Source organism: Rattus norvegicus, chromosome 5 (assembly GCF_021556685.1).
Source record: "Rattus norvegicus strain SHRSP/BbbUtx chromosome 5, alternate assembly SHRSP_T2T, whole genome shotgun sequence".
Taxonomy (NCBI): Eukaryota; Metazoa; Chordata; class Mammalia; order Rodentia; family Muridae; genus Rattus; species Rattus norvegicus.
In genome coordinates, this window is record NC_141538.1 from 11,645,374 (window position 1) to 11,668,629 (window position 23,256).

Sequence of the window (23,256 nt, forward strand, 5' to 3'; positions counted from 1 at the left end):
TAGATTCCTCTCTACCATGTGTTTCTACCTCGACACCTCACCACACGCTCAAAAGTAAGAGGGTCCATAGTTGGCCAAACAGAAACTAAATTTCTGGGCAGAAATGAGTGTTTTGCTCTTTTAGGTTGATGACATCATGTATTTTTGTCACAGTGGTGGGAAGATCTCACACACACACACACACACACACACACACACACACACACACCTTCCTTATCTCTAGAGTCCCTACAGAAACTTAATTTCACTCCAGAGCAACAAAGTATAACTGTGTTCTTGCTTGCTTCCCCCTTCTCACTAGAATTAAAGTGTGATAAGGAGAGACTCCCTCCTCCCTGAAATATAGAAGGCCTCAGAGATTTCCAAACTCCATTTCAGGAGCCACATTAAAAGCTGCATGCTGTGGCTAAGACCCACTTGGCCTCACTGTGATTGTGAACACACATGCAAACACAGACACAACTCACACAGTGGCAGGACTGAGAGGCACAAGCTGCCCAGGACTGGCCCTCCATATTCTCCTGAATGCTCTGGGGGAAGCTCCATAGGCCAGTTTGAGAAGCTACCTGGGTCCCCTCCACTGACCCTCACAAGGCTGGGGGTTTATCTGTGCTCCCAGTAAGCCTTCAGTTGGGTGGTGTGCCCTGTTTAGTGCACATGCTTAGTGCATACATGCTTCCTCCACTGCTTAGGGAAGGAACAGCATGCAGAGACCAGGGAAAGCAAACGAACTCTTTTCAAAAGGCACAACTAGTCCCTATCCTGTGCTGTTCAAAACAAAACAGAACACTTGTGTGGACCCAATGGTCTTCCATCAATGGGGACCAGGATAAGGAGGGCATGGGCCCTGGGCTTACTGAATCCTTACTGTGTTTTTATTCCTTTGAAGATAGCCGTATTAGAATTAAAGCAGAAGATGGATCTGGGGAAAGGTAGATGAAGGAGAGATATGGGGGTGGGGAAGAGAATCAGAATGTAATATATGAGACAAGAAAAAGTTAAAAAGAAAGAAAGAATTAAAGCAGAATTCAATCTTTTTTGGAACGAAGTGTCCCAGGCATTTATTGCTACCGACCTAACACAATCTGCCTCAGGAAGCCTCTGTGAAACCTCAAGGAGAGATTTGGTATCTTTAAACAAAAATACCAACGTTTCTAGGAATAAAAGCCAGAAAACTGTAGTCCTAGCATTTGGGAAGCTGAGGCTAAAGGACTGCAAAAAGGAAGCCAGCTTGGAATACAGACAGAGACCACATCTTTAAAAATCAGTGCAAAGGGCTGGAGAGATGGCTCAGTGGTTAAGAGTTCAAATCCCAGCAACCACATGGTGGCTCACAACCATCTGTAATGGGATCAATGCCCTCTTCTGGTGTGTCTGAAGACAGCTACCATTTACTCATACACATAAAATAAATTTTTAAAAAATCAGAGCAAAAATGAAAACAAACCCAAACAAAACAAAAAACCAAACCAAAACAAAGAAACAAACACCCCCCCTTCCCCCCCACAAGTTTCTAAAGACAAGTAATTTTTTCTTCTAGCACAGAATTGGGGCACAGAATGCGACATTTCCCATCTGGGTCCTCCTGGACTCACTGGTTTATCTGTGGGGCTCTCAGCCTACGTTAGAACAGTGCTCCCACTGCACTCCTGTGACTGTACCCCTGGAGACTCACAGTTCCAGAACGGGGCGGTCTGCCAGTGGTTGTTGTCGTGGGTGAAGCAGGTGAGGCCAGGCAGGCTGCACTCTTCTCCTTTTCTCTGACGTTTCTTCTCCTTCCTCTCCTTCTTCCTCCGACGATGCTCCTTGAACAGCTGCAGTTTGCTGTCCACCTCCTGGGCCGCAGCCTCCCTAGACCAAGACGAGGAATGTTCTTGATGACCAGAAAGTACTTTATGAGAAGAGGGATTGTTGTTCTGAGCCTTGCACTGACACATGAGCACGGGTGACCTCTGCTTCTCACAGAGGGCTTCAAACAGAGCCCGTGTCATGGAGGCGAACTGGCCCGGTGACAGCTCTCTAGAACTTCATTAAGCCTAACCGTGACTTGTTCCTAAAGCATCGAAAGAAAGGTTGTCACAGGAGTCAGGCCATCTTGCCAGCCACAACCCTTGGACAAACGATGTGCTCTCCCGATAGCTCGGTACACATCAGGCGGCCACAGAGTCAGTGAACGGTTGGTTGGACTGGACGGCTTGCAATGTGTGCGTTCAAATATCCTTTGGCAAATTATACATGATAACATTTTAAAATAAAGATTTTTATCATGTTTCTTTAAGATATTTATTTTCTGAGGATTCCATTTGTATGTACAATGAGATATGATCATAGCCACCCCTCATGCCCCTTCCACACCCCCACACCCACCCCACCCTCATCTGCCCCCTTTACACCCCACTCCCACACTACATGCCCCTTCACACCATCCCCCCACCCCAGAGCTCCCTTTGCACATGCTGCTTCCAACTCCACATCCTTCCTTTTCTCCTTAATAACCCACCGAGTCTGGTGCTGCAGCGTGGGCAGCCCTGAAGAAGAGAGACTCTCCAACCTCCCACAGCCGCCAACTGCAGCAGCAACTTGGTTAGGGTGGGCCCTGTGAACTCCACCCTCACCAGTGTTTTGTGGCTGGCTCGATCTTATGCCCACAATCACCTCCTGAGCATACAGCAATGTCATGTTCAAAGGATTCTCCTCATCCTCCACCCTCAGACTCTCTCCCCTTCCTTCCCATTCCCTGAGCCTTGGCAGGTGGGTCTGTTTTTCCACAGAGTTTAAATGTGGATGTTCAAGTACAAAGTTTCTCACACAAACAGCTTTTGCCATTGATTAAATGTCCGCGGGCTTCCTTACATCTTGAGAGGCCAGCACCACCACAAGTCATTCTGCTGAACTCCCTAATTTAGTCAGGGGTCTGTTACCCTCGGCCAAGTCCCACCACAGACCATCCTATGTGGAATGTAGTCATCCCTCCCATCCCCAGGGACAGCCCCGGGCCCAGTACACAGACAAACAGGAAGTCACTCACTTGAAGGGGTGAAGGTGGCTCTTCAGCTTCTCCTGTCGTTTGACACCTTTCTCTTTGTTGTAATAGCTGCAAGTCAGAGGGTTAGAACATGAATCTAATATATGTAACCTCTCATTGTATTAAATGGTTCATCACACATGCACACACACACACAGAAACACTCACACACTCACACATACACACACACTCACACACATACTCACATGTACTCACCCACACACTCACACAAAAATATATACACACACATACACGCACACTCACTCACAAATACACACACGCCAACACACACACTCACAGAAACACTCACATGCACGACAGGAAGTTATTCTTTTGCTGTTACTTCAGTGGGCGCCATGTTTAATTTGACTTAAGTGGGTGAGGCCAGTATGCCTCAAGGCAGTGCCTTCACACACAGCTTAATGAAACAGGCGGCCCTGAGCTCCTGTGTCCAGCTCATTTGCGTCAGGAGGCGCCCTGGGGAGCATGCTCACCTCTGCTTACCACAGCTACACTCCTCAGGCTTCCTTTTCTTTAGGTGTCCCCTCACTTCCCTTAAATTCTTAATTTTATCCTGTAGAACTTCAATCTGGAAAACATATAATCATACGACCTTCTAAGATCAGGACTTTTGTTAACAGAATGCCTTTCACCTTGTTGGCTGTACTCGGTAATTATGACTGTTTCTGGAAGAGCTGGGAACAACGAGTCTCGGAACAGATTTCTAGATTCCAACAAGTGTGCCTCGGAGACATTAACAGATACCTCTTTATAATTAAATAATTTTCTTAAAACATGCGAAAGACGTCAGATTCATCCTCCCACTCCCCACTCTTGCTTTTGGTAGGGCTGCCAATACGTCACTGGAGGAAGATTCAATCTCTTGGGGGGACTTTTAAGTATTTAGGCAATTACAAAAATGGCCTGTCCCTTCAGTCACAGAGGGATAAGGAACTGAGCACACAGCCGTGTGGATAGCATGCCGTTTGTCTGTATGTTTATGGTATATGTTATGGCATGGAACCCCCTTGCTTACAATTGCCAAGCTCTACCCAGCCCCAAGGCTGACCTCTTTATCGATGTAGGCCTTGTGGTCCTTCCACGCTCTGGCCGACTGGTACAGCTCCCTCTCACAATGGATTGTGTCATTTGGAAGAATAAAGCATCTGCAAAATCAAAGAGTACCCAGAGAAACAGGGTTATGCTTAAATATCAACAAGCAAATAAATACAAGAGAGTAGCGAGCCACTCAGTACCCTTCACCCTCTTCCTGTAGATACAAGCACTGAGCTCAAGGATAAATGAGAATGGGTCCTGGCCACTGGCTGGACCTTGCCACACCTTTTCACATTCATCCTCCCTTGAACAGGATCCACTCCCCAAACCAGCTTTTAAAGTGCCAGCAAGTGCACACAGGAAAAATAAAATGTGCATGTTTATGCACATGCGTGTTTGTGTGCGTTATCATGTGTGTGTATGTGTATATAGATTTTCAAATTCAAAATGGCATCTCAGAAGTAATATATCAGTCCATCATTCGCTTTAAAGAAAGAAAAACCTCAAAGAGTGCACTAACACTCTGGTGCTTCGCTTCTGTTTGCTGGGCTGAGGCTCTAACCCGGGCTCTGGCTAGACAAGCGCTTTACACTGGGCTGCACTAGACCTTTGGATTCTCCACCTTTTTCTTTTCATGTATCTCAGGCAGGACTTGAACTTCCGACCCTGCTGAACACTGGGCACCGGGATCATAGATCTGCTCCACGATGTCTAGTTTAAATGGTGCTGGGAACAACTCCAGATTCCAGGGCTTATTTACTTGCTTATGAAGTTTTACTTATGTGCATGCATGTTTTATCTGCATGTATGTCTGTGCCTCAGGTACATGTGGTATCTGTGGAATTCAGATGTGGGTGTTGGCGCCCCTGATATGGGTTGCAGACAGTTGTGAACCTCTACGTGGGTGCCGGGAACCAAACCTGGCTCTTCTAGAAGAGTAGCTAGTGTTCCTAATCTCCGAGCCAACTTCCCAGCCCCTACTCTTGGCTTCTTGCAAACGAGGTAAAGGTTCTGAAAACCCAGCTGCTTTTCCTCCCACCATTAAGCTTTGCAACAAAATAACAGCCCAATGGATACATAGGGGTGGGTATGGGCATGTAACTCTGACAAACCTAGATCTGGGAGCACTCACTCCACTCCATGGCACCCCATGCTGATACCACTGGGGACAAAATAGAGATCTAATAAAAAAGATCTTTAAAAAAAAAGAGTAGATACGTTTGAGGAGGCACTGAAGAGCCATGTGAGTGTTCTGACCTATGATATTGGTGTTTGTTTTCTGTCTGTCCGATTTCCAAAAGCCCCTGTTTCTGCCTGAAGCAGGTCAGATTGTTCTGTATCTTACATGTCTAATCTGGGTCCACAATCATTTTCTAGAAGATTCATTGGCATCCACTGATCTACTTTAAGGTGTGCTTCAATTCTGAGGCCTGATTCTGTAATGCTCTAAATCAGGAGGACCACAGTGCAGCGAAGAACCCCACAGAAGTCCTCAAAATTGTTTCCTGCTATTTGCAGAGTCTTCTGTAGGCAATGACTTGGGGGTGGAAATTCCACCTATGCTTGCTAAGTGGAGATCTGACAGAATCGCTCTGCAATAGTGCAGGTCTCTGAGGGTTCCAGCTCCTCCTTGCCTTCGTGCGCCCCTTGTGCACGCAAGCCTTTGAGCACTGCATTTCCGAGTGATACTGTGTTGTTTTTCAAAGTGCAATGGTGACTGTACAGGGTGTGAAGTCGTAGCGCCCTCCACCCTGCGAACTCCAAGAGGAGACTCACTTGTGTGTCACCCGGACAGTGGTGGGTAACCCCACAGCACTGTTGCTGTCTGCCAGCATCTCATTCCTGAAGTCACCAGCAGCAGCCTGGTGGCCTCCGAAGCCCTGGTGGCCCTCATCATGGCGCTTAGCAACGCTCCTTGGCGGTAACACTTGCAATTCTTCTTCCTCCAGATTTATGTCATATATTTCACCTTCGAATTCAACCGACAGGGACCGAGTCTGCCTGGTGTGCACAAATCTGGGCTTATACTCTGGAATGAGAGGGAAGGCCATTACCACAGAGGAGCAGATGTGGGTGGGAGGGAACAGCATCACCGGTCACCATGGAATCTTACAAAGGGACATGCAGTGCAGGCTGCATGGCCATCAGGCACCTTGGTCCTGGTTGTGTCCTGTGATAGATGCCACACTTCTCTGGTCTCAGGCCCTTCCTTTGTCAGGGGCGCTAGCAGGCTATAAGCTGCCACATTTAGGTTTCAGTATGAATGGCTAAGGCAGATAGCATAGAACTACAGAGTGCCTGTCACTATTTATAATGGTCATTTTTCCTTAGCTTCAGTTGTCCTTTGTATACCGTATATCTATCTTGAATCCATAATCTTGAAATGCAAGTATTGTCATAGTAATCTTTGCACTGGAAAAAAAAAAGGATGAGCTATGAAACATGAATTGGTTCTGTCATCCTCTCTTCGTGAGGGAACTGAAGCCTTGAGTTTTGCGAGCCCTTCCCTAGAGCCTGGATGCTCTGGGTCCTAGAGCCTGGAGTCACTGTCTCACCTTACAGCTTCATCACTGCTTTGAGCTGTTTTTTCAAAAAGACAACCCCTCTAAACACTTCATGTTCACACAAGTACAGGGCAGCGCTTTAAAACTATTAAATTTGTGATAGTCTGCCTCAGCCATGTAACATTTTAAACACTCACCCGTGACTACGGGATGTTGCCTAATGCTCACTAGGTCCTGCGTAAGGGTGCACGCTCTGACCCCTGTTTACGGCCTGGGCTTTGTCAGGTACACTCCTCGTCCTGTCTCTCCAGCTTCCCGAGTCAGGAAGAAGAGTCTCGGAGATGGGGGCATAGCGACTGTCAGCCTGCTCCCTACAGGACCCCTTGGTTTCCAGGTGAGGGAGTGGCTGGCATGACATCACGTCAGGAAAGGAGGAAACCTGCTCCCGTTCTAGGACACAGTTTGAAAACTTTCTGGCAGGGGAGACTATTCCTGCTGCTAAGTGGGATGTTTGTATCAGGGGACCTTGTCCCTTATTAATTTTATCTTTGATTATTTTGTCTAGTTTAAATGTGAAATATCCTTCCAGGAGGAAAAACAATCCTATAATTCTGTGGCACTGGCTATGAACCACTTTAAGAATTTGTGGTTACAGATAAGGGATTCATGATCCCAAAGTCCATTCTGTTCAGCACAAAAATTCTTCTCTAAGGAACTCTGATTCCCTTAAGTGATTTGGGTTCACTTTTTGGACACAAGTTTAAACAGAACTCAACTTGTTTCCTAACACAGAAAAGGCACAGATTTGAGCCACTTCTAAAGCTTACCACTAGGTGGCAGCAGACACTCATCCTTCAGTAGACGGTCCTCCTGTTTTCTGAAGTCTATAACCTCATGTGTCAATCACAATTACACGAGGATTTTTACTAAAGAAATTTTAGGCAGTTAAGTATATGCTGTACTGGGTTCAACAAATTTGGTACTGCCACTCAGCAAGATACAACCGTGTGACAACCTTTAAAGATACGTGTAGTCTAAAACATGAACAGTATGCATTTAATAACTGCTCTCGTCTTCCCTCTAAGTTTAAACACACACGATCTGATACCTCAAATTTAACTTTTAAGGCAACGTAAGGCAGGCATATCAGAACATCACCATGAAGGTAAAGTCAAATGGATCTAAACCTCCGCCATTGGCCTATGAAATACCCCCTGAAGCCCTTTCATGTGTGTGGCTGCTCCGGGCCCTGTGACGTCACAAAGTGTAATTTTATCCTATGCTAAGTGAAAATGCTTGCAAAGTAGAATTTCTAGCCGATCTTTTCTATCTTACTTTGAGCAGTGATTTTTGCTTTTATCCTGAACTCCAAGCACCTATAGCATCTAATTTGTGTGTGTGTATAGTAGGGGAGCTTGTCTTGAAAAGGGATCCGCCTGCCGCTGTGGGAGGTCGAGAGGTTCGGCTTACTTGGTGTTCCCTGGTTCCTCAGGAACTGCCTTTCTTTCTTTCTCTGGCTTCTGCTCGGGCGATAACCAGACTCCCTACAATGGCACTCTTTGTCTTTGTCCTGCAATCCTCGAGAGTAGAGGTTGCGTGCGTTCTGTCGGACGGTGAGCAGGTCGCTGGGTCCCTTACACTTGTGGATTCGAAGCTTGCCGGATGTGTCCTCGATGCACTGCCAGTTCTGTAAGAGCAGTTGGCAGTCCAGAGCCAGGTGTTATTAAGCACCCTAGCACTAACTAGGTGTCCGTCTGTCTGTTCCCCCACCCTCTCCTCCCCATCCCCCACACCCACCCGGTCCTGTCCCTCGCTGGTAATACCATTAAGGAGCATAAATGAGACGGCTTTTAAGTGACCCTGCTCTCAGTTCTATTTCGTTTGTGGCAGGCACATACAGATGACAATGACATCACTGGGAATCAGAACTGCCTTGATGACACGGGAGCTGATAAATGGATCCTCGGCCCCCAGACTAAACAGTCTTGAATGAACCGTGTTAAAGCCCTTAGTGTCCTGACACGGAGCCAGCTGTCAGCGCTGCTTCCACCAGGACCCGGAACCGCCCCATTTGTTCTGGAAAAACAAACTTGCCTGCTTTGTTCTCTGCCTCTGGGTTTCTAACGTGAGCCTGGGCAGAGAGGCAGAGGAGCAAGACAGAGAGGAATTTAATTTGGGGCCATTTGGGCAGAGCCAGCTCTGGGTACCCCAGACGTTGGTAAACTCATCCGGCTTTCTTTTGATTTTCCTTCTTCTCCTACAAACTCTGCCGGCCCACAGCATGCGGTGCACCCCAGGGAGACGGAGTCCACCTTCCCAAAAATGCGACCCGCAGGTTGGAGGTTGGAGGGGGTGGGGGTAGGGGTGGGGGGTCGCACTGGGCTTCCTAGCTCCTGTTTTGTACTGAGTTGTGGGAAAGCAGCAAGTTCACAGTTCTGGTTCCAACAATGTCTCTTCACCCCAGGAGGCCTCTCAGAAGGCCCTCTCCATTCTAAAGCACCAATAACGTCTTTGCATTTCTCTCTCACAAGCCCTAAAGTACTCATTGGTCAGTAGGAAGAATCCAGCCTTCATTTGAAGCTGTATTAGCAGGACAACAGAGTGAGCACTGATAAGGACTAGCACTGTTAAATGAATCCTTTTCTCCCTCCGGCATGCAGGCTGTGGGATAGTATTTGGATTTCAAGGCATAGGTTTTTAAGTTGAGGCCAGCGCAATATGCTTGCATTCTAAAGATCCATGCTGCTTGTGCCACCCATGCTTTCAGATGTCTTAAAATAAGTCCCGTCTTTAATGGTGGTACACACCTTTAATCCTAGCTCTTGGGAAGTAGAGGTCGGTGGATCTGAGTTCAACGCCAGACCAGTCTACAGAGTAAGTTTCAGAACAACCAGAACAGATAGCGAAACCCTGTCTCAAAACCCAAAAAAAGTCATGTGTAAAAAGGATTCCCACTGTAGTACCGTCTATGAGGATCTCATATCTCCCACTCCCTCTGCTAAGCCAATACCACTAGGAGGTGTCTCAGAAGCATAGATCTCTGATGTAAAAAAGTTTGACCAAGGAACATGATGGCCCTGTCAGCAGATAAGTGAAATGGGTCGTAAATCACACACAAGCCTTCACTGTGGACAAGGGCTCTGCGTAACCATCCATTTTCATGGGGCAAGTTGCATGTCTGTGCTACATGTTTAATACTTGAGCCACACCGGGCCTTCTACACCCACGCCCCAGGATCTAGACTCATGCTATGTTCCCAGTGAGCCCGCCACACCTCTGGTGTTTCCGAGTAGTTATTTCGAGCCCTGTCAGCTTCGTCTCTTTTCAGGCTTTGCCTGGAGTGCGTTGAACCTTCAAGGTCTTCACAGAGAAGAGCAGGCTGCTGAAGCAATGGTAGCCAAGACCCAAGCAAGTCAGGAAAGGGCAACACGAGCCACGGCAATGCGAGGACCAAGTTGCAGAAGATGGAGTTGAGGCTGGAGGAGGGCTCAGGGACTAAGAGCACTTTCTGCTCTTCTAGAACATCCAGTTCAGTTCCCAGCATCCACCTGGACCAGGCAGCTCACATCCACCACAGAACTCCAGTCTCAGGGGATCCCACACTCTGTCCTCTCTAGACACCAGGCACACAGGTGTTGTACACAAACTCATAGAGCCACAACACAGACACACACACACACACACAGACACACACACACAGACATACACAGACACACACACACACAGACTCACACACACACAGACTCACACACACACACACTCTCTCACACACACAGACACACACACACAGACTCACACACAGACACACACACACAGACACACACACACAGACTCACACACACAGACACAGACACACACACAGACTCTCTCACACACACAGACAGACACACACACAGACACACACACAGACACACACACACAGACACACACACAGACTCATACACACACAGACACAGACACACACACAGACTCTCTCACACACACACAGACACAGACACACATACACACAGACACAGACACACAGACTCACACACACAGACACACACACAGACTCTCTCACACACACACAGACACAGACACACAGACACACAGACACAGACACACAGACTCACACACACAGACACACACACAGACTCTCTCACACACACACAGACTCACACACACACAGACACACACACAGACAGACACAGACACACACACAGACAGACACACACAGACAGACACACACACAGACACAGACACACACACAGACACAGACACACACACAGACACACACACACACACACACACACACACACACACACACACACAAAACCAGCAAGTCTGGTGGCTGGTGCCTGTATTCTCAGCACTCAAGAAGCTGAGGCAGGAGGATTTTAAGTCTGGAGGCAGCTTGAACTGTAAGACTCTGCCTCAAACAAACAAACAAACAAAAATATGAGATAAATTTGTTTAGGCCCAATTCAACTATGCCACCAAGCTGTGAGTGGCAACTTTGACTAGACAATACTGGTACTTGTAATTCGAATCCTAGACGATTCTAATGCCTTTCACGGACCTCGTTGCCCCTGGAGTCTTTGCTGGGGGAATCAGCAAAAGGGAACTATTTAAGTCTGTGAAGAGGACACAGACATTTGGGGTTTGATGTATAAGCATGGAAGGATGTGTCTAAAAATGTGCAGATGCAATTGGTTCAAAAACGATTCTGGCAGGACACGTCTGCAGGTCAGGATGTGTGCTCTGTTTATAGGGAATCATTTTGCCTGCCTTTTCGGTTAGTGGACAGATGACCGAGTCTGCTCCAGAACTCCACATGTAAAGCAGAGTTCAGTGATTTGTAGGCAGGGCTTGGTGGCACTCTGAGGGTGGATCATGGAGCGTGAATAGGGAGCACAAAGAAGTTTTCCAAAGCTGAAAGACACGTTCACCATGAAATGACTGCACACTATATAGAGTTCTTATCATTGGTAAGTACAGCCAAAAGAGATAACTTTTCATACTTTGAAAATTTGAGGATAGTGATTCAGTGTGTCTGTTTCTGTCTTAAATCCATCTGGACGGTCTCCACACCCAGCGTTTGCAAATGCCTAAGGCCTGGAGGAGCAGAAGGAGTGGGCAGTGGCTCTGTTCACAGCCAAGGACCAGCCAGAGGAATGCTCCAGCATCTGACACTGAAAAACACGGCTGGGTTTATTCCTAAAAGGCAAGGTCTGTCTGGGATTCCAATTCACACCATCTCTGCTCAAACAGCAATCATTTCCGAGACTTGGTTGGTCTCGGCTCCTGTTTTGAAGTGATCCTCCTGCCTCGGCCTCCTGCAACTGGGGCTGCCTGTGTATGCCGCCACACCTGGTCAGATAGTAACAACTGAACCCCAGGACTGTGGTACGAACTTCCTCAAGGTTTCTCAGCCACAACACATTACAGGCTTTCTGCCTTCGTTTTTCTTTCTGACTGAGAGGAGCTGATGGTACAAGCAGCTTCTTGTAGAGCACAAAGGTGAGTGTAGAATTTCTAGTGACCGCGTAGATTTGGAATCTAGCCCATTTTGCCATCAGCCAAATTCCTCATGGATTTCCAGTGAAAAAGGAATAGAATTCCTTCCTGAGGAGTGAATTGAAGAATTTTACTGTCTGGTACTGTTTCTGGATCAGACAAAATATATCATACAAAGCCAAACACACACATACACATATATATCTGCATGTATTGAATGTTCTCTCTCTCTCTCTCTCTCTCTCTCTCTCTCTCTCTCTCTCTCACACACACACACACACACACACACACACACACACCACACTCTTGAACTTCTATACACCACAGCTATAGACATACATACATCTATACATACATTTGGATAAGGCAATATCTATTGACAAAAATTCAATTGTCTTTTCTCCCACGGACTGTCTGAAGAAGTCACAGACCCTGCTATGTAGAGTAATGAGCTAGAGGCTTAGGGAAGCATCCCAGGGCAAGCATACCAGGAATTTTAATGAAACAAAATTACCACTTCTGTGTTCCTTATCATGATAATTTTTATGACTGCAATAAAACCTTGAAACAGCTGCCAATAAAATTGGGGCTTCACCTGGAGAGTTTATAGGTGAAATCGGAGAAAGGGAACTTAAGAGACTTATTCTGGAATGAGGACTGCAAGCTGTGTAATGGTCAGAAGAAGAAGGTGTTTGCCCCATGGCCCTTCCCCAGCTCGAACCTGGCAGAGGCACTGGCCGAGGGAACATGGTGTCTGCTGTGTTCGTCAAGCATCCCCACAGACACTTGGTTGTTTCTGGCCAGCTTTGACCTACTCCTGAGGCTTCTGGGTAAATCAGTTCAGCACTATACCGGCTATTCAGACATCACCCCTGCTTTCTGGAGTAAGACCATTTCAATCCTCATTCTATTTTCTGACTGGTAAGTTTGTGTCAATAATTTATCATTGCCCCTCCCCAAGGGTTCTTGATACTTATACTCAGCAATGTACTGGGTAAAATTATTGTTAAATCCCTCTTTTCATTGTTATTTTAGCCTCGCCAATTCTATCAACTTGGAAATTAAGGGCAAGGACCACGTGTCACGCTCTGGAATTGTCCTCTACACTTATCCCAGTGGAGCACCACAGGGTTTGGTAATCACAAATTCAGGTTGAGGGTTGTTTGCATCTGCCTGTGTGTAAATGCTCAGTGAAGAAGATGGCCTGGTTATTTTGGCACAAGGGCACTGTGTGCAGCTAGATTGGAAGAATCGAATCAAATTCAAAAGACATCACAGACATTTTGAAAACATTTTCATTCATCATCTCTACCGTCTACGCTGCCAAATGCTTCTGGGAGGCTAGGAGCTGCTCCCATGAACGGAGTCACGCAATCCTTACAAGTACGCAGTGGGCTGCCTCTGCTCAGTTACCTATGGTCTGTGCTGGACTAGGGACCGTTTTCTTTACATCAGAGTAGCTGGACAGAAAGTTCTAAGTTAGAGAAGCCGGGATGCCATTGCCCTGCTGTCCTGTGAGTGTGAGGGAGCTGGGTTGGTTCAGGAGCTGAGTGGAAACACAGAGCCCAGGAACCGCTCACCCGGGAAGGACGGGAAGGGTGCTCAGTTCAGCTAAGGCTGCTGCTACATCTTGTGACTGATGTGTCATTCTTATCACAGTTGGAAGTAACATGCACTCGAGGAGTGGGAGCCACTTTTAATAGAGTTAACTATCAGGTTGGGTGTCTGAAAAATCAATTTTAGTTGTCTTTTGCTCCTAACTCTATGTCTTTAAGCAAATGACAGCACCTCCGTTTCCTTCCAAAGTCTATATCTGGTAAAATAATATCTGATTCTCCTAGTGAGATGATTTGTTATAAAAATTACTGAGTGCTTTGGGTTCTAAAGAGAAGATGTGGTACCTGGAGCCAGGCCAATGTTGGCAGAATCGATTTCAAAACGAGCTGATCTAGTCACTGGCTAACTTATATTCTGGCTAAAACTCTGGAATATATCAATTATTATTTTGTGGGGAAAGCAATTTTTAATTGATTGTGTGTGTGTGTGTGTGTGTGTGTGTGTTTGTGTACGCGCCTGTGCGCATGTATGTGTCATAGAACTTGTGTGGAGGTCAGAGGATAACTTGCAGGAATTAAAGCACCCCTTCCATGATACTGAACTGGGGATGTTGGGAAGGGTGGTGGCTCTTTTCACTCATTGACCCAGCTCACTGGCCCACATATGTATGAAAAGGCAAGGCTTTAACGTGTACCCCCCAATACTCCTGAATTCCTGGACTCAGTCACCTTCCTATCTCAGGCTCCCGGAGGCTGGCACTGGTGGGCTGGGCTATCAGGCCAGAGAGGTGTATGGCCTTAATTCACACAGATCTGGGTTGAACTTAGATTTCCAGTTCTGTTTTGGTCAACTGACTTTTCCTTCTTTGCCTCAGTCTCGCTGTATGTAAATTAGGCATTGAACACCTAGCCCAATATTTAGCAATGTTGTGACTCTGGTTACTTTTTGCTGGAGTAATCACTAGGTAATCATCCTGGTTTCTACGTCCTGGACCTCATATATCCCTCAGATTGCCTTGATTTACACCCCAGCATATGCTTGCCTGACTAGATAAAAAGCTTGGCTTTATATACACAAGCTAATTTTCTAAAGTGTGTCTTAATACGTATCACAATACAGGTCAAATCATGTACTCTGAGATACAGTGACAATGTAGTAGTTTTGTGATAACTTAATTACCTGTTGGTGGCAGTGCACCGAAAGTTTCAAACTGAATGTTGGGAAGAGAAAGATCCTATACATATTTCTTTCCAAATCACGACTTAGCTCAAGTCAATGACAACATTTCTCAGGAACATGAACTAGAGTCATTTACCAAGAAGAGTTAGCTGCCACTGTCTTGAGATGAGGTGGGATGGGTGGAGGAAGGGGAGAGGTAGAAAGGAAGGAGAAACAGAGAAGGGCAATTTCCACATAGACAATCATCTGTCTGAGGCAATGCTGAGAGTGGGGAAAGCTCTAGCACTTAGGTCAAGCAGAAGACTGAACAGACCAAAGCATTCGTGCAGGGCTAGCATGGGCCAAGGCATCAAATTCAGGCGCCAGCTTACACCTAAATCCACATAACCTTTGCTGTGGGTGGCTCAGCCATGTCTGCACAGCAAAAGCACTGAGAGAGAAAAGTGACTTGCCCAAGGGTGTGTAGACAGCAACGCAATCCCAAGGTTTGTGAACAACTGAGAACAAAAAGAAAACTAAAGCACAAAGGTGGAGGCCCCTGGGGGTGTGGCAGACTCGAGTGGGGGTGAGGCAGTGCATGGGGAGTGAGGCGGTGTATGGGGGTGGGGTTCATAACTCGAACCCTTGGGATGTTGAGGTAAGAGGACAGAGTTTAGGTTAGCCAGGGCTACATACATGTGGAGACCTTGTCCTGTGGAACAAACAGAAACAAAGCAAAAGAGCTCTGAACAATGAGAGAATGAGAAATCGCCCAGATGCCTCGGTGTCACCCACACACCTTTCACCTGGCTACTCTCTGGGAAGACATACATTGATAGCTTTCAGAGCTCACCTTCAGAGTTTACACAGGAGCACACATGTGTTTATGAGGAGGAGTGTGCTTGGGGTAGAATTCCTAGCTGAGAGGGTGGTGGGAATTCACACTTTGTCTTGGATTAATGCAGAAACATGGGAGCAGTGCAAACACATATGTCCATGCTGTCATAATTAATCCCTGCTGGTGGCTCTGTGCAGTCAAGGAGTCATGCCAAGTGTCTGGGGTTCCAGCCAGTTTTATCCCCTGGGTTTTATCCCCTGTTGACTTCGTAGAAACCCAAACAACAGGTGAGAGTCCCCGGAACAACAGTGACACCCTGAAGAAATCACTCCCCGACACTGTCACACTTATGCATATGAAGCTCTGTTCTTCACCAGGCAGAGGGGAACACTCTCCATTCTAGAGACAGAGAGTTGAAGCCTGGAGAAGTTAAACTGATCGGGACACACAACCAGGAAGTAGCAGGTACGGTAACCAACCCAAAACTTTTCCTTTAATTATGCGGCTTCGTGAGTTCACTGTAATTACCCAGGTGACCACGTAAGGGTGGGGGTGTGGCTCTGGGGTACACACTCTCCCTGGGCCGTGAATGAAGAGAATAGAGCTAACGGTGCTGAGTTTTCCTCAGCACCCACATGAGGATGAAGGCTGTTAATTTGCAGGAAGAGGGCACAGGCCCAGTGTGGATGTCAAGGCTGCAGAAAGAACTCAGTTGGTAGTGCATGTGTGTGGTAGGTGTGAAGCTTTTGGTAGTGCATGTGCCTGGCAGGTGTGAAGCTTTTGGTAGTGCATGTGCCTGGCAGGTGTGAAGCTTTTGGTAGTGCATGTGAGTGGCAGGTGTGAAGCTTTTGGTAGTGCATGTGAGTGGCAGGTGTGAAGCTTTTGGTAGTGCATGTGTGTGGTAGGTGTGAAGCTTTTGGTAGTGCATGTGCCTGGCAGGTGTGAAGTTTTTGGTAGTGCATATGCCTGGCATGTGTGAAGTTTTTGGTAGTGCATGTGCCTGGCAGGTGTGAAGCTTTTGGTAGTGCATGTGTGTGGTAGGTGTGAAGCTTTTGGTAGTGCATGTGCCTGGCAGGTGTGAAGCTTTTGGCTCAATACTCCATCCTAAATATAGAAGAACAGATCCAAACACGTCAGCTCTAGCCTGAGCTTACACCTGAGTTGTCACTCAGGTCCCAAGCAACACAACCTCTCTTCTTTCTCTTTGAAGTCAGTGATACTGTCTCTGAGGAAGGTAATCTGTGTAACTGGACAAAAAGGGAAACGAAATGGGAGGCGGTTAAGACAGCCATAGAACACCAGAGCTGACCTCAGTTTCTAGAACTTTTTTAACACTCAGGCTCTTAAAGACTGAGCAGTAGCAGTGGGGCCTGAGACTTGTATACACAGACTACCAGGCTCCACCACTGGGACCTAGTCAGAGGGTAAAGGGCAGAGGGTTTTCATTTTGACTAGTTCCTACGTGAGGCTGACCTTGCTGACTCACAGACCGCACTGGAGGAACCATGAGATGCCAGGAAGTAGTCACTGGTACCACGGGGACAGCAATGCTTGGGGCAGCCAAATATCCCCTCACATCCCATCTTCAAGAGCCTACTTCTGTCCAGTGTAAAGAATTTCTACAGGAAAAAGCTCATCGTCCAGGCAGAGCCTAATTCTTTGTCCCATTAATTGGGGGTGTTTCTAAAACCTTCTCAGATGTCCACGTGAAAAAATCTAAGTTCAGATTATTCTACACAGAAAGAAAGCATCGGAAGGGTCTTCTAGGGAGACAGCCATAAACATATTTCATGGGAGCAAATCAAGTTTGGAAAACTGTGACAAAAGCAGAATTAGATTTTTAATGTAGTTGCCACGCAGTGGGCAAGCTTGGGGCTTACGGCAATATAATCTGATTGTATTAGGCTCCGTGGTCCTCCAGGGCACAGACTGAGTTTCGGTGCCAGCCACATGGAGAAATTTGCAGAATGGTGGACTGGAAGGTAGGCAAGCAGTGTGCTTTATTTGCAAATCGACATCTTGTGCACCACTTAGAGGGCTCAAATCCTAACAAGCTTAGCAATTTGCAGAAGGCAAACAGTACCCTCCGTTTCCAACTCCCAAATAAGTACACTGCCCTGTTGAGGCTGCTTCTACAAACTGTCTGCCAACTACCAAAGGATCCTCAGGCTTCTTCATAATAGTATTTAGGAGTGTCCAGGGGAGAGATTTAAAGACATTGAGTTAATATGTGCTAAATGGTCGAAGTCTTTCTGTGAAACACTTAAAGCAAAGGCGCTAGAACACTACATGTCTGACTTTATTCCTTGAAGCCCTCTGTCTCCCTGACCTTTCATACTTTACCTCTACAAACAAGAAAGTGAGAGAGAAGAGAGGCGAGGAATCACACTGTCAGTTACAACTCTGTATTTCATATGTGGGGACCTTTTATAACAGAAGCATAAGGATGTGGCATTAGACAACAGCCCAGGTGGCCCACTTCTCAAGCTTAAAGCCTTTAAATAACACTGGATAAGTGCATGGAGAGCTAAGGGTCAGAGAAGTTTGGGTTTTGTTGTTTGGTTTTGTTCTTGTTTTTTTGTATTAAGCTATTTATTTACTTTATATCCTGATTGCAGCTTCTCCTCCCTCCACTCTGCTCTCCCCTTCTCCTCAGAAAAGAGGAGCCTCCCATGGATGCTAACCAGTCTTGGCATATCAAGTCACTGTAAGACTAGGCGCATCTTTTCCTGTTGAGACAAGGCAGTCCAGTTAGGGGGAAGGGGTCCAAAGGCAGGCAATGTAGTCAGAGACGGCCCTGCTCCCATGTGAGGAGTCCCACACGAAGACCCAGCTACTCAACTGTTACATATGTGTAGAGGGCCTAGGTCCATCTCACGCATGCTCTCTGGCTGAGCCCCAGGTTACTAATAGGAAAAATTCCCCACAGGACTAAAAGTCTTTATTTAGCTACAATAACATAGCATGGAAGGCAAGGTAAGTGTATATCATCATCATCATCATCATCTTCTTCTTCTTCTTATTCATCATCATCATCTTCATCATTCAGCAGTAGTAGTTTTTTTGGTTTAATTTTTGTTCTGTACTTATGTGCATATGTATGAGTCTGTGTTTGGGAGTGTGCACCTGAGTGTAGGTGTTTTAGGGGGTCAGGGGCTTCAGATCCACTAAGAGCTGCCCAACACGGGTGCTAGGAACTGAACTCGGGGCTTTTGAAGGATCAGTATGCACTGTTCACTACTGAGCCCTCCCTCCAGCCCTTGGGCCCGTGTTTTTTAATTAGACAATTCCTGCTTACATACTTGATTTCTAAGAGACAAGCCGTCTGATGTAGAATGGAGATTCCCATGGCTACACACTAGAAATCTCACGGGTTACAGTCAGTAGGTATACAAAGCCTCCACGTTGAACCAAGACCAGTGGCAGCTGGGCCTGACCTCCCTCCCTCCCTCCCTCCCTCCCTCCCTCCCTCCCTCATTTATTTATTTATTTATTTATTTATTTATTTATTTATTTATTTATTTATTTTTGCCATGTTTTGCTGATTTTGCTATTTATCTTTTCAGTGGGACACGGAGTTTCCCTTTAGTCTGTGCAGATTTCCTTTTGGTTGGCACACATTCCAATTAAAGAGTCTTTAGTGGCCACATGTCTTTCCTCTCTGTTGTTTCTCTTTCCACCCCCATCCTCCCACGCCTGTCTTTTCTTTGTGGTTTTGCTTTGCTTTGTTTTGTTTTGTTTTTTGAGACAAGGTCTTACAATGTAGCCCTGGCTGGCTTGGGACTCACAGAGATCCACTTGCTCCGGCCTTCACAGTGAAATTAAAGGTGGACGTCACCACACCCAGCCCAGCTTTCCTTTAAGGGCTGTTAATCCGTTGTATTGCGTTTTCCACTCTCAGTGACAACAGCTGACGGGTTGGCCAAGCCTAGATTTCACAACTACAGCTGATACCAAAAGCTTTGTGAGCTAAAAGTGAACATTCAGGCTGTTTTTCTTTGTCAGCTCTGGTGTACATCCGACCATGCACGTGGGTAAGATGGCCTCCTGCTTCTGCTTAGGATGGAAGGGCCTCCCATGTCACCACTAGTGGCTCCCTGCTCAGAGGCTCCGCAGCCACCTGCTTTGATGGAGCCAGTGCCCTTGGCATAGCTGTCCCTCTGAGAGCCATCTTTGTTAACCAGAGGAAGCCTGGGTAGTGGTGAGAAGATCAAGGCTTCCTGGACAGCTAGACAGACCTGCAGTGCGGAAATGTCCCTGAGTTTGTCCTCACAACCGTGTGGAATCCTTAGGGGCTCACGAATGTCTGAGTGTTGTTTAATTCAGTGGGGAACACGGGAGGACAACAGAGAACACCTCTTGCACTTACCTGCCCAGGCTGCTCACAGGCTGTCTGGTATCTGGCCTGCTGGCACAGTTCCTTGACCCTCTCATATTTGGGCAAGTGGTTTGATTGTTGGATATTCTTGCTGGATTCCTCTTTCTTTCGTAAAAATTTCCTTTGACAGAAAGGGGAAAACATCTTATTGAAGAGTCACCTGACTGCCTTCTCAATTCCCACACAGCCTACAGACTCTGTTGCTGTCTATAAGGAGACCAACACAGGCTAAGTCCTTTGTGAGCATTACAGGATGGGCGCTGTGAAGACGTGAAAGTCAGCAGAGAGCCATCACTCTTCCCAGAAAGTGATTAAAATACTCGAGGTTTGCCGTTCGGTGGTGACACATACCTTCAGTCCCAGCACTTTGAGAAGCAGAGATACAGAGGCAGAAGCAGGGGCAGGGGCAGGGGCAGGGGCAGGGGCAGGGGCAGGGGCAGGGGCAGGGGCAGGGGCAGGGGCAGGGGCAGGGGCAGAAGCAGGGGCAGGGGCAGGGGCAGGGGCAGGGGCAGGGGCAGGGGCAGAAGCAGGGGCAGGGGCAGGGGCAGGGGCAGGGGCAGGGGCAGGGGCAGGGGCAGAGGCAGGGGCAGGGGCAGGGGCAGAGGCAGAGGCAAATAGATCTGTAAGTTTAAGAACAGCCTAAACTACAGAGGGAGATCCAGGAAAGCCAGGGTTACACAAATAAACCTTGCTTTGTAAAACCATAATTAAAACAAAACACCACTCAAGGTTCTCTTTATAAATTAATAATTGTATTAATGCCTTTCTTCTCTCAATTTACACAAAGAGAAAAGCAAAGCAATGAAGTGATCATGGAAACAATCACAATGCCATTAGTGTATGTAATTTAATAGTATGAGAAGAACACAGGAAAAAGACAATGACAGGGCATCAGCAAGGTGGCTCACAGGCCTGGGGAGGGATGGCTGAGAAAATCAGGTGACTTGTTAAGAGCTCAGGCTGAGAAGTGCCAAGGGGAATCTATACCCACAGAGACAGGCTCCACCCCCATCTATGACAACATTTATTATAGTTCTACTGTAGCCATCATTGTTGACTGGCAGCGAAGAGACAATCAGTGATTCAAACTATGGGGCCAGAGAGATGGCTCAGTGAATGAAAGTGCTTGCCAGGCATGACTGATAGCTGAGTCTGATCTCCAGAACCTATGCGAAGAGGAGAGAACTGACTCATGAACCGTGCCCTTTGACCTTCATATATGTGCTCTGTGAACACACATACACACAACTTATACATAAAATCAGATAAAATAATAAAATTAAACTCACAACTGGGCTTACTAAACCAAAATAGGAAATGCAAAAAACTGCCCACTAGGACTGGTTCCCAGAAGCGCCCCAGGATCCAATAATTACCCTCTTTCCACTAGGAATGTGTCACGCCAGATTTTGGCCTTCTTGTTTGTTCGAAACCTGAAAGCAGAATAATAATATTTACTGTTAGCATCTGAATGTCTTCCCAAGTGGATTCGCGCTCACAAGTTTATTTAAAGAAACACCTCCCACTTCCCACTGACCACGGCTGCATCCATCAACGTGCAATTCACAAGCAGCCAGAAAAGGCTCAGCTTGCAGGAATCCTCGTGGGGAAAACTTATTTTACCTCCGTGGTTTTCAGTACTGGCTGACCTTGGGCACCAGCTGGAGCTTGGGGGCTGGCTGACAGAAGACGTGTTGGCATACCTGTTACCTGGCTTTTCCAGGTCTAGAAGTTTCAGGACAGACTTGCCATCCACATCAGAAGGAGTGTCAAGACCGGCAATATCCAGAATGGTAGGGGCCAGGTCAATGTTCAGAACAATCTGTGGGACTCTGGAAGGAGACAGACGGTTCCAGGCTAGACCCAAAGCAGGGAGCATATGACTACAGAGCTGCTCCCCTACCCCCCACAGCCATGGTTCATTGGCCTTCAAACCTCCCTTCCCTCTCATCTGCTCTAGGGAGGGGTGAGTAGTAGATGGTAGTAACACTGCTGGCTTTCAAAGGGGTGAGGGCTGGAGAGATGGCCCTAAGTGTTGTGTCTCAAAAACAGAGCAAGGGAGGATGTGTATCAGAACATGATACTTTTAATGTTTTCATTATTATTTTTAATAATGTATATGTATATATGTGGTGTGTGTATATGTATGTACACAAGTGCATGTGTGTGGGGTGTGTGTTTGTATATGGGTGCATGCATATGAGGTACATGGTGCTGGAATTACAGGCAGTTATGAGCTATCTAATATGCACACTGGAAACTGAAGTGGGCTTCTCTACAAGAGCAGGAAATGCTGTTAGCCATGGAGCCCTTTCTCCAGGCCCATCGTGTGTGTGTGTGTGTGTGTGTGTGTGTGTGTGTGTGTGTGTGTGTGATACATGTTTTCTAAAAGTCGATAGTTCAGAACTCCACTTGCATTAAAGCTATGAAGTCAACATTGTGAGAAACCACAGTTTTACAGTTTTTAGTTTGTCTCATGACTAAGACCTTTAATGTAAAAAGCTAACTACAGACAGAACTATTCTCAGTTAGTAATGAATTTTTAAATCAACTCTTAAGTTAGCATACAAAGAAATAGGTCTCCTTATGACCTTTTCATATTGTTTTTCTGATTTCCCATCCTAACCCCCCTTCTCCTTTCTCACTGGTGATTGAATAATCTCCTGTCTGCTTTTGTGCAACATATTCCAATCACTGTCCCTCTAGTGATTGTAATGGACATGAAGCTTCTTCAAAGAACCTCTTCCTTTCCTCAGCTCATCCCAGAATAAGCTCAGCACAGCAGCAGGAGAGCCTAGATATGAGATTCAGAATCCTGGGCTCTGGGCTCCATGGATACCACCTCCAGCATTGAGGATTCTCAGACACAACCTAATTCTACCTGTCTGGCTTCTTGATTTGCCTAAGTCCATGGAGGATGCTGGTTGAAAATTCACTCCCAATTCTGTCTTCTACCATTTCCATAGCTCACTATACACATTTTGTCCATTTCCTACAAAGCAAGTTGAAGTTGTAGAGGGAGGGCATGGACACCTGCGTCTCTGATGAGGCGATCGGCAGAGAGAGAGGGACAGGAACATCTAAGTCTCTTTTCTTTTAAACAAAAGTGTGGTCAAGTGGTCTAAGGCACTGGATTGAAGCTCCAATCTCTTCCGGGGCTGGAGAGATGGCTCAGCGGTTAAAAACACTGTCTGCTCTTCTAGAGATCTTGCTCAATTCCCAGCAACCACATGGTTGATCACAA

At 46.7% G+C, this 23,256-nt stretch overlaps 1 protein-coding gene across 11 annotated transcripts in view; it reads right to left on the bottom strand.

Moving 5' to 3' along the window:
- Positions 1 to 23,256, bottom strand: part of Sulf1 (sulfatase 1) — a 162,076-nt gene that overhangs the window by 16,975 nt on the left and 121,845 nt on the right. For 8 of the 11 annotated variants that reach the window (NM_134378.3, XM_087660223.1, XM_087660226.1 and 5 more), the window contains 9 exon segments: positions 1,676 to 1,851; positions 3,029 to 3,094; positions 3,520 to 3,614; positions 4,095 to 4,191; positions 5,858 to 6,110; positions 8,056 to 8,272; positions 20,004 to 20,133; positions 21,389 to 21,445; positions 21,716 to 21,844. In NM_134378.3, the coding sequence (NP_599205.2) occupies positions 1,676 to 1,851; positions 3,029 to 3,094; positions 3,520 to 3,614; positions 4,095 to 4,191; positions 5,858 to 6,110; positions 8,056 to 8,272; positions 20,004 to 20,133; positions 21,389 to 21,445; positions 21,716 to 21,844 (1,220 nt within the window). 11 annotated transcript variants of the gene reach the window in all.